This window comes from Merops nubicus, unplaced genomic scaffold, assembly GCF_000691845.1.
Source record: "Merops nubicus isolate BGI_N331 unplaced genomic scaffold, ASM69184v1 scaffold14665, whole genome shotgun sequence".
Taxonomy (NCBI): domain Eukaryota; kingdom Metazoa; phylum Chordata; class Aves; order Coraciiformes; family Meropidae; genus Merops; species Merops nubicus.
In genome coordinates this window covers 39505-49724 of record NW_008609061.1, presented here as the reverse complement: position 1 = coordinate 49724, position 10220 = coordinate 39505, and the positions used below count along the sequence as shown (strand labels likewise).

Below are 10220 nucleotides of genomic sequence, written 5' to 3'. Positions count from 1 at the left end.
CGCCTTCCACACTCGCTCATCTGCCGTAGATTGCATTTAATAATGCCATACGTTAAACATTGCACGGTTGGAGCCAATCACACCTACAGAGCTCCTGGTGCTGCCTGTGCACGGAGTAACGTAACGGGTGGTACGGATCCAGGGGTGCAGACAAGCCCTCTAGTAGCCTATAGAATATATGGTTTAACAAAAGAGTGTTTTCTCAAAGAGAATTGTCACTTGGGAATCCTCCCCCCCTAGAGCCCCTGAGTGAGAGAGACACTTTATTTTGAAGTCTGTGACAGCTTTTGCTGCCAACATCATCTATGACTTTCTCCTGCAACTAACGTATAACAGGTCATCCAGTCCAACCCTGCAGGGAGCAGGGACATCTGCAGCTAGAGCAGGGTGCTCAGAGCCCCGGCCAACCTCACCTGGGATGGTTCCAGGGATGGGGCAGCGACCACCTCTCTGGGCAGCCTGGGCCAGGGGCTCACCAACCTCTGTCCAAAATCTCTTCCAAAGGCTATGGCTGATGAACAAGATACACTAAGGCAATTTCATTTTCTTTCAACCCTTGTGTCAGCCAGTGGCAATGTCAAGCAGAGGCAAGGATTCAGCTGCACATTCAAAGACTTCCAAGTGCTCTACAGCTGAAGCCTTCAGGTGATCCCTCTACAGCAACAGCAGTGTGTAAACAGTGACACACATCTTTAGATTAAACAACTGATAATGGGAATTTTAGGCTTCAGCTACTGAAATATTGCAGGGTTTCGTGCAGTTTTAGGAGCTAACAAATGATATTGGTGCATATGTCAAGAAGATTCCCATGGTAGCAACACTCTCCTGTTTCTTCTGAATAATAAAAGCATGATCTGTGAATCTGCTGCAGTGGGGAGCAGTGCACAGAGCAGACCTCACAGCACTGTCACTAGCTGGAACTGTCAGTATAAACCATTTGTCAAACTGCCAGTTTTTGTTTTGGAACAAGGTTATCACAGAGGAGTGATTGAAAATGCCATAGAAGACCACACAGGAGAACCAGTCTCAGGTCTGCTACTTCTCTATTCCAGCTCTATTATTCATGTAGTAGAGGTAAGTGACATACATTCCTAGGGGATCAAGTAACCCTGATTCATCTTTATACAAAACTGACTTCCAACATCCAGCTAGCTACATATGTAAAGCCATCTCTTAGTCCATCCATAGGCTTAAAGTCCTAAATAATGGTGTGGTGGGTTCAGGAGCTTACCTCTAGGACTGACTCCACCCCATGCTTCAGACCACCACCCCAGAACATTATTCTGATGGAACTGGACGTGTTCTGTCAGATGTAACAGGAACAACACACATTGTCCTCATGCCTGTGACTCAAGGGAAAGCCCATGTAGAGCAGCCAATGATTTATTTCTATATTCACAAATTGGTTTGTAACATGCAGCTCTCTGAAAACTTTGCCCTTTCCTCTGCAGTCTTGCAGTAGCACAATCCATCACATCATCCAAGATTTAGCATCTCTCCAAAATCAAGGTTATAGGTAAGTGTTTGATACGACCTTAGATGGAACAATTTTAACAGGAGTGGTAGAATGCTCCCTTAAGGTTGAAGTGAACATTAGCTACGATTCTGTCAAGCTTTTATTCTCTCGTTGAGTACCTGCTGCCCACAGGGGAGCTGAGGCTGTCCTGTTCCTGAGCCACCTTTTCTGGAGGCAGGCAGCAGCTGCCAGCAGGCTCCTGCCCAGCCCTCTGCACTGGAGTCCATCCTCAAGACACCAACTTCCACTGTCAACAGCCTTGATGGGTCTCAGAAAACAAGAAAATTCCTTCCTTAGGAATTCACTGTGTGATTTGTGAACCCTGCTTTGTAAATGTTTTCAGATGTACTGGAATGCCAGAAATTATCTTTCAAACATTAGTCACTGCCTTCCAGCCTGATTCTTGCTATTTCAACACCAGTCCCATGGAGTTCAGCCAGTTACTGTCTTGAGCTTAACCTGAGTGTTTCTCTAAGGCTCTGTATTAACTCATGGGAATCCAGATTCACAAAAGCTGCATCATTTTCTTCACTGTGAATGGAATTCCCCTCAGAGCAAGCCACCATCACACTCCTGCATTTTCTTATCAAATGCCTGCTGCTCTTTTGCTCACTTCTCACCCTCATACCTGCCCAGGACCCCTGCACAGTGCCTTGGAGCATGATCAGAAAAGGTCCCACTGGCTGGGGCAGGAGAGGTCACTGTGCTGTGTCCATACAACCCTCTAACACAGCTCACTGTGGTAGCTTACGAAACCTGACCCTCTGCTAAGAGCTCCTTGCTGTACTCTAGGATGGAATTCACTCTTTTCACGCAGTGCTTTACTCCAGGAAATTAAAGTTTTAGTGGTGGCACACAACATCCCCACCAGACTGTTCCCAGACTGGCACGTGGTCACAGCAACATCCCCGGTGGCAGCTCCAGGAGACTCGACGCAGTCACAGCCTACGGCAGAGGTGGTCGCTCAGTGCCTTGCCCTCCTGCTCAAAGTGGCAGCCAGCATTCAAAATTTTGAGGTAAACTTCAAGTAACCAAGAAATTTACATAGTTCACCCCCCAGACCACGCCAGCCAGCAGCCACACTTGTCTTTCAGGCAGCATTTACAAACATACATACCTGAGTGGATTTTTAGCAGCAGTGTTAAAGCATTAATAAAAAACCTCATTATTTTATAACAAGTTTCTTCCTGGAGCTCTGCAGGGTTATTTTGTGCAGCCATTTGATAACTCATCAGTTGCACCAACACAATTTAAAGGCAGGTGAAAGTCACTGACACTCTGGGAGCAGAGGTGTTTGATAAATGGGAGGTTTGGGGTAAATTTCCTCAGGTTTAACTCCATCACAGCCCTGTGCCCTGGTTGTAACCACACTGACACGTGCTGTTTTTCACCAAGGACAACAATGAGGATGCGAGTGAGACTGTGCACACACTGGCACCCGAGCTGCTGATCCCAGCAGAGATGATTAATTATTTGTATAATGCTGAAGAATGTGCAAGTCCAGAAGATTTTCTGAGAATGTATTTAAGTCCTTCACAGACCACCTTGGATTCAGGTACGCTGCGTACAGTTTGGGAGATAAGCATCAGATTTAGTCACAGAACTGGAATTTGTGGCTCCTACCACTGAATTTGCAGCTCCAGGAGTTTGTTGCAGTGCTGGAGCAGTGACAGAGGAAGGCAGCAGTGCACCCACTGACAGGGTTCAGTGTCCCCTGTTCAGAGATGTCTGAATGAGGAGCAACTGGGCAGCCACTGGGACTTCAAACTGGGGCATCGAGAAGATAACTAAAATATACACAATGTGTTTTGTCAAGGCCTTTATGAAATCCAGCTTTATTCTGTAGTTAAACCTCAGGTCTAGTTTAATAACTTCAACAAAATGTATTATGGAGCATTAAGGAATTTACAGGTTAAGTTAATTCAGCTGATTAAGGAGTTACCTGAACTGTCTCCTCCCTCTCTCATTTGCAGACACGGTGTGGCCTGTTCCCTCTCACTTCTCTGCATGACGCCGCCTGTATCCAGTGGTCCTCTGCAGCTGGACTCATTTAACAGGAATCTACACACTGAAGCACAGACACAGGTTCAGCCCCAGAGCACTTCTGCTCCAGCCCCTGAGAGACGACCCAGGAGCAGCTGTGGGACCCTCGGTGCCCACTGGCAGCAAACGTTACCCACAAACTTGAATAAAGATGCCTTAAGTTGACAAAAGACAATCTTTAATTTTTATAAATGTTCACCCCACTGACGAATCCAAACAGCTGTTTCAGAGTTCTTTCAAAATTCAACCGTTTGAGGAAAGCACAAAAAAAAACCCCACTTCCACAGTTTCATCCTGAAACAGTTGCAAGTTTCACATAAACAAAAGCAGGCTTAGTTAATACAAATAACTAGGAAATAAGTATTAGGTACTGATCATTAAGTAGCGATGAAATGATTAAAGATACAGTAAGTTTCCTTCTATGGTCTGACAGTCCTTCAAGGCACTAGATACATCCACAGTTTTGACAGGGCGACTGATAACCAGCAGTCACCGCCAGCACTCTGGCTTTTTTTGGTTCATGTTTTAAAAAGAATCTGCAGCAAATCAGTGAGGGAATGTCTCTCGCAAGGCATCTCCTTGTATTGCCTAAGAACTAGAAATAAAAGTCTAACCGTGACATTAAAAAGATTATTTCCATAATACATGCACTTTAAATAACTAATGTTCTGCTTCTTACTCTTTTCTTTTGGAATTTCTGCTAATACCATCCGTATTAGCAACAATTATGCTTCCTATGCACGTGGCTGCAGTAATTAATTCCTTCCATCCAAGGGTCTGAAAACCGTTGCTGAGACACAGATCATTAAACTTCTTCCGGATGGCTCCGTGACTCTCCCCACGAGGCACAAGTCACAGCCACATCTCGTCAAAAGAAGCTTCTCCCTGTCAGCTCCGGCGGTTCTCCCCCCAGGGAAGGAGCCCGTGAAGCCCGGGGAGTCTCCTCTACAGAGCAGTGCTCTCCGTGTCGGCGTCCACCTCCAGCGAGACGTGGTTGTGCAGCTCTTTGCTCGCCGGCAGAGGCTCTGAGGAAGGGTTTGGAGATGGTTCTGGAACACTGGGACTGGAGTCTGCACAAAGAAGGGAACGGCAAGGTCAGCAGGGGCAGGGCCACGGGTGTGCTGCTGGGGCGGCTCCTTAGGGAGAGGAGGAAGAGGGAAGATGAAGGGGAGCTTTTCAAACGGGGCTGGCCCCCCTGTGCACGCACACGGGGACACGGCCGGGCCAAGCCACGCTACAAAGCTGACGAGCTGCTTCTCCTGCCTACCCTTTTTAGCCTTCACAGCAGAAAAGAAAAACATCTCTTTCTGAAGCATGAAAGACAGCAAGCACGGCTCAGTGTCACACTCCCCAGTGCCCCTGGGAGTGACACGTGACACTCCAGGCTTCCACTTAACAGAATGGTCCCTCAGCAAAAAAACGTGGCACCTAAAGCACCAGCCAGGTGACTCCCACCTATGACTTCTAGAAGCAATAAGAACATGGATGATGTAAAAAGGAGGCACTGTTCCAAAAAGGGGAAGAAATTATTTAAACCAAATGCAGATTGAACCCTTTTCTTGTGTGTAAACACATCATGTTCTTTGCCTCTTCTGCAAGGAAGAGAATTTTATTTCAAGCCAACGTGTCCAGGAAGGACCTCAGAATGTTGCATTTCTGGTGACTGACTGCCCTGGTAGTTAGAAGACCAGAAATATCTGCTGAAGTTAAAAAAACAAAACAAAACAAAACACAAAACTCAAAATAGTCAGTATTTTGGAAAGCTAATTTATAACATGCCACAACATCACTTGCTGCAATCCAAATAGAAGATCATTTAGATCACTGAAATCAATAAAGAATCCAAATACCTGCCTTGGCTTTCAGGTGGCATAGGCACGCATCCTATAAAGACTTTGACTCCTATCTCAACCATTAAGTCTCAAATTCAGCCCAGAATTTCCTTTATAAATGTTGAAGTTGGAAGTTTCTGAGCTAAATGACGTGCAAGAGGCCAAAGCTGCCCCAGAACAGAAGCCTGAGCAGCACAGAGTCACTCTGTGCTCAGAGCTACTGTTCCCAGGAGCTGGAACTCCATCATACTACAGCCTGACACTGGTTAAGCAGTGAAGTGTTGGCATCAGTTTCCTAAAAACAAGATTCCAGGATTAATGTTCTCTTGTGAGATATGAACTATTGGTTTTCTCCCCAGCCTCTGTCAGTCTTGGGGAGTGCCATATTCTGCTGAGGGGTAATATTCTGCATTCTGGTGGTGAAGGAGATCAGCCAGAAGGCAGAGAACAAACCACCAGCACTGCTGTGACCTGTCAGACACCATCACTGGGGGCACCTTTTAGATGGATTTCTCTCCCCAGCCCTCACTGTCATTTTGGAAGCCTGTGTCCTGGTTACTGGGCTATACCCAGTGCCTTGTGGCACCTATGAGCCCACCACTGCTCACAGACCTTTGGTAACAGTGAAGAAACAACTACTGGGGGTACTTTGAACCCAAACCTTTCCACTTAGCTTCACTTTCAAGTGCTTAAAGAAAATTCCCAATCTGTGAAACCAAGTCTCCTAACACCAGCAGCTCTCCTCTATCCCCTCTACACCGTGCAACTGCAGTTTTTTCAAGGCATGACAATTTAAGTACTTTTAATGTCAGTTGATTTCAGCTTTAGATTTTTTTTTGTAATTTTTACTGCTGTTAAGAGAAGCAACATTAAACAAAAGAACAAACTGCAATTGCAACTTGGCAATTCTTGCATTTTTCTCTTCCTCAAAACATTCCACGCTGAGCTTGACCTTGAAGAGAGGAGCACAGAACCTCATAGCAGGGGCACTGAGTTCTCCCCAAGATCTAACAGCACCTACTGCTACCTTCCAAATTCTGTTTAGAGCACGGTTCAAAAGGTGTAACTCAACTTGAAATGCAGGCACAGTTCTCCCTACCATGTTGAAGGATGAACTGGGAAAGGAGGTAACTGGAAATGTGAGGTGACACAGGAAAGGAGCTTTTGTGACAAACGATGGCACAGCTACATTGAATACAGAATGACCCTCTGTATAAAACACCTTCAGAAAGTCCTGTCTGGAAATCCACGTGGGAACAGTGTGGTGTGAAACTAGCCAGGCAGGACACAAACAACTTTACACGTTCTAGTCTCCAATACTTTTAGTAGGTTAATGTGAGCAGGAGCATCCGAGAGCCATTCCCTCTGCATGCCATGCTGAGGAGAAGGCAAGCAGCAGTGTTACTGTGACAGGTTAGTAGTGGCCATTAGCACACACATGATTATGAATTAGTGACATTTTTGGCCAATCATGAGCCTTTTCCTTACCATTCAACTTTCCAATACAGTTCCTACTGAATGCAGGTCAAACATCTAGATTATTTAATAAAATTTTTGATTAGAATATTCTTTTTCTAGGGCTTATTACTTTAATACCATAAACAGAATTTGAGGCATTACTAAAGTCCAGCACATGGACAAAGGAATTCAGCAGTACCCTGACAGTTAGTCAGAATTCTTGTTCTGATTATTATGAAGTTTGCTGGCAACTTAGTTTTGGCTCCCATTATTCCCATCCATCTCCCCTCACTCCACAATCTGCTAGAATTAAACCCAGCTGCTTCAGGCTGTGAATTAGATAAGCCAGCCTACAATAAGTGCTTGTGTGTGCACATGTAAGTGTTAGAGCAGATCCCCTCAGGTAAAATGCCATGGTGTTAATTCAGAACAAGTATTAATCCTTTAAAAAAAGACTGATCTGGAAAAGGTGGATGATCCTGTACTGAGTGTACTGCTGTGGGTAAGCCCCAGTATCACTTCAGCTGTTCTGGGTGGAGGTTTTTTTTGCAAAAATACAAGGTTTGCTAGGTGACTTCATCAGCTTTGCCAGGAAATCCTCCATGAGCAGCTCTCCTCTACTGGTTTTCCTGCCTGGCAGATTTCATACTGCTGTTTACTGTACACAACTTCCATGGTGCATTTGGTACAGTTTACACTTGGCAGAAATGATATTAAGTCTCTCCTATTTCATTTGAGCATTTTTTTTCTATATTCACCCAGCCTACAGGAGTGTTGTGTCCCTCTGTTCTGCCTGTAACTGGCTGAACAGGAGTCAGCCCTGTCCTGTAATCCCCAGCCCATCCCAATCCCTCCTGGAACCACCTCCCCAGGGAACAGCCCCTGCACAGCAGCTGGGCATGCTTTAGGAGGCAGCTCCTTCCCCAGGTACACTGGGGTGCTCCAAACCCTGCTTCTCTGCCATCAACAAAGCACCTTCTCACAACCAGAACAACTCTGGAATTAAGCCAGCCTACGAAACATGACTTAGAAATGCATGTGAAATCTTTCCTTGAAGCTTGACTCAGCAGCACAGTTCCTATTCTTAAGTAAGTGCTGTCAATATGCAGACCCCAGCCATAGTTCTGAATTCAGTTAGGGCACAGACTGCCCTTCTATTTTAAAGATATTGACAGGAAAAAAAAACAAAACCAAAAACCAAAGTATAATCAGGAAAAGCTTGTTATTTTAAAAAGCAAAGCTACTTTTTAGTTGCTTAAGCAGCTCATTTACTGCTAGTTTCTCCAAAAAAAAAACAAACCAAAAAAACCCACAAAACCAAAACAACAAAACCAGAACAAACCCCAACCTCCCTTAGCTTGGCATCTCAAGCCAATACCCATTTCAGTGTCTTTCCTGTAAGCACTCAAATCCTGAGATAATTTGGCAACGCAGCCTCAGCTCTTTCAGCCTGTGATGCAGCTTCGCAGTACCAGGCAGCACCTCCAGCCCCCTGTGGGAGCTCTGGGAGCACCCAGGGGGGGCTGGCAGCTGCAGCTGGGCAGGGCAGCGCTGGAGCTGACAGTGCAAACACAAATATGCTGCTGGGAGCCTTGCTGCAAAGGGGATCAGTCACAGGAACGTGTGTCTTGCCAAATAGATTCCACATAGTTAAAAATAACTAAAAATCTAAAAATCTACATTAAAATGCAACCATAATCCCATGAATTGTAAGGAAAAACCTGAGCTTCACACTTGGCTTTTGGATTGATAGTGCTTGTGACTTCATGTAAAGTGTTACTTGCTTCATTAGAGAGATATAAAAAAATTGTTTTAAGGAATAACTTAATGTTCACAGGTCTATTAAAAATAAGCAGCATAGGTCTTAAAACTTCTTATCAACAGGATGATGTGTAGTAATGAGATAACACAGGGCTGACAGGGAGCACATATTCCAAAGCACATATACAAAATAAAGCTACAAATAAAATATTGCTGTGCAGGAGCACTGGAGCTTCCAGGGCATAGTTCTGGTAAGTACAAACCTCATTCGCAGTAACCATCCCCACCTGTGAAGGCACCATGGGGTAGAGCTGTTAGAATTTACACTTGGCATTCCAGTACATTACTCTTACTCTAGAGAAGCTGCAGGGTCATTGGAAAGTTTTCACCATTATTAAATACAAGTAGATTTAAAAGCACTCCTCTCCTATATTCAATACCTCTTCCTTCAGAATTTCCTAAAATAAGCAAACTCAGCAGGAGAACATTTCAAGATCTGCTAGTTTTCACTGTAATCAGCAGTTAAGGGTTTTATTTTTTTCTCCTCAAGATTTAAATTAACATTATCCCTACCAAACTAGTGGCTACAAGCTCCATCTAGTTCCTGTGAGAAGACAAAGTTTCTCTTTACTTCATGATATCTCAAAAGAGAAAAAGAAGCCTGTATTTAAAATAGGAAGATCTATCTCAAAATTGACCTAAGCTGCACAGTTCAGTGTAAGTGATTCTTCAGCTTCTGGATGTCCAGCTTAAAAGCACATCAGAAGTCTTTGTTCTCACAAGGTAAAACGTTCACTGTTGTAGGATCTCATCCATCAGAACATCTGTCAGAGGCCACTTCTGTCATTTTCTTATCTTCTGTGTGTGCTGACACCCTACCCTTGCCCACTTCTTTCTCCCTCCTCCAAATATTTGCTTTTTTGGCAACAGATCTATAAGCACAACAGAGTGCTGTGATGCTGAGCCCAGAGAAAACCCTGGAGAGCTGGTTGCTATCATAGTGTTTTGCTTCCAAAGCAGGAAAAAAAATAAGCAAGCTCTACACTTTCCCTCAAATATTTCTGCCTCAGGAATAAAAACCTTCACTGGGGAAGTGCCCCAAATCCTCATGCACAGAACACATCCGTGGACGTTTTAACTCAGAAATGAGTAATTTGGTATTTTAACTGTTTGTGCTTCTCAGTCCCCGCTCCATCCAAATTAATTCACAGCTACAGGCATCATTTTCTTCCTTTCTGCTCCCCCAAGGAGACACCACACAAAGAACCCACTCACCTGTGACTATTTTGGAAGCCGTTGGCGTGGGATTCGCGAGGAGCCCGTCCCCAGGCAGCTGGGAGGGGGGGTGTGGTGGTGGGGGGACACTGGGTCTGTTCCTGGGCTTTGGTACCGGCCGGGGCCTGGGCAGCGTCCCAGTCTGAGGCGGGGAGGGGGACTGGGAGCTCTCTGGAGCAGGCGGCTGGGGCTGTGCCGAGGGGGAGCCGGCACTGTGCTTTCCCAGAGGGGGGGTGTCAGGGGGCGTGGGGGTCTGAGGAGGAGTGTCACAGGGCTGCTCGGGTCCGTGCTCGCTGCCCACCGCAGCGGGAGGAGAGGTCTGGCTGCTGGACTTG

At 45.5% G+C, this 10220-nt stretch overlaps 2 protein-coding genes across 2 annotated transcripts in view; one reads left to right on the top strand and one right to left on the bottom strand.

Moving 5' to 3' along the window:
* Positions 1 to 970: 970 nt before the first annotated feature.
* LOC103773136 (chromosome unknown open reading frame, human C7orf62) lies at positions 971 to 3527 on the top strand (the record flags this gene model as incomplete). The annotated part of the gene is made up of 5 exons (XM_008940491.1): positions 971 to 1074; positions 1452 to 1516; positions 2334 to 2532; positions 2912 to 3071; positions 3490 to 3527. Coding segments are annotated over 5 exons (566 nt in total), but the record flags the coding sequence as incomplete, so codon positions are not given.
* A 977-nt stretch (positions 3528 to 4504) lies between these two features.
* Positions 4505 to 10220, bottom strand: part of ARHGAP17 (Rho GTPase activating protein 17) — a gene marked incomplete at its 5' end in the record, with an annotated part of 24136 nt that continues 18420 nt past the window's right edge. The window contains 2 exons of the mRNA XM_008940490.1: positions 4505 to 4629; positions 9886 to 10211. Coding sequence (XP_008938738.1) covers positions 4505 to 4629; positions 9886 to 10211 — 451 coding nt within the window. The remainder of the gene's footprint in view (positions 4630 to 9885; positions 10212 to 10220) is intronic.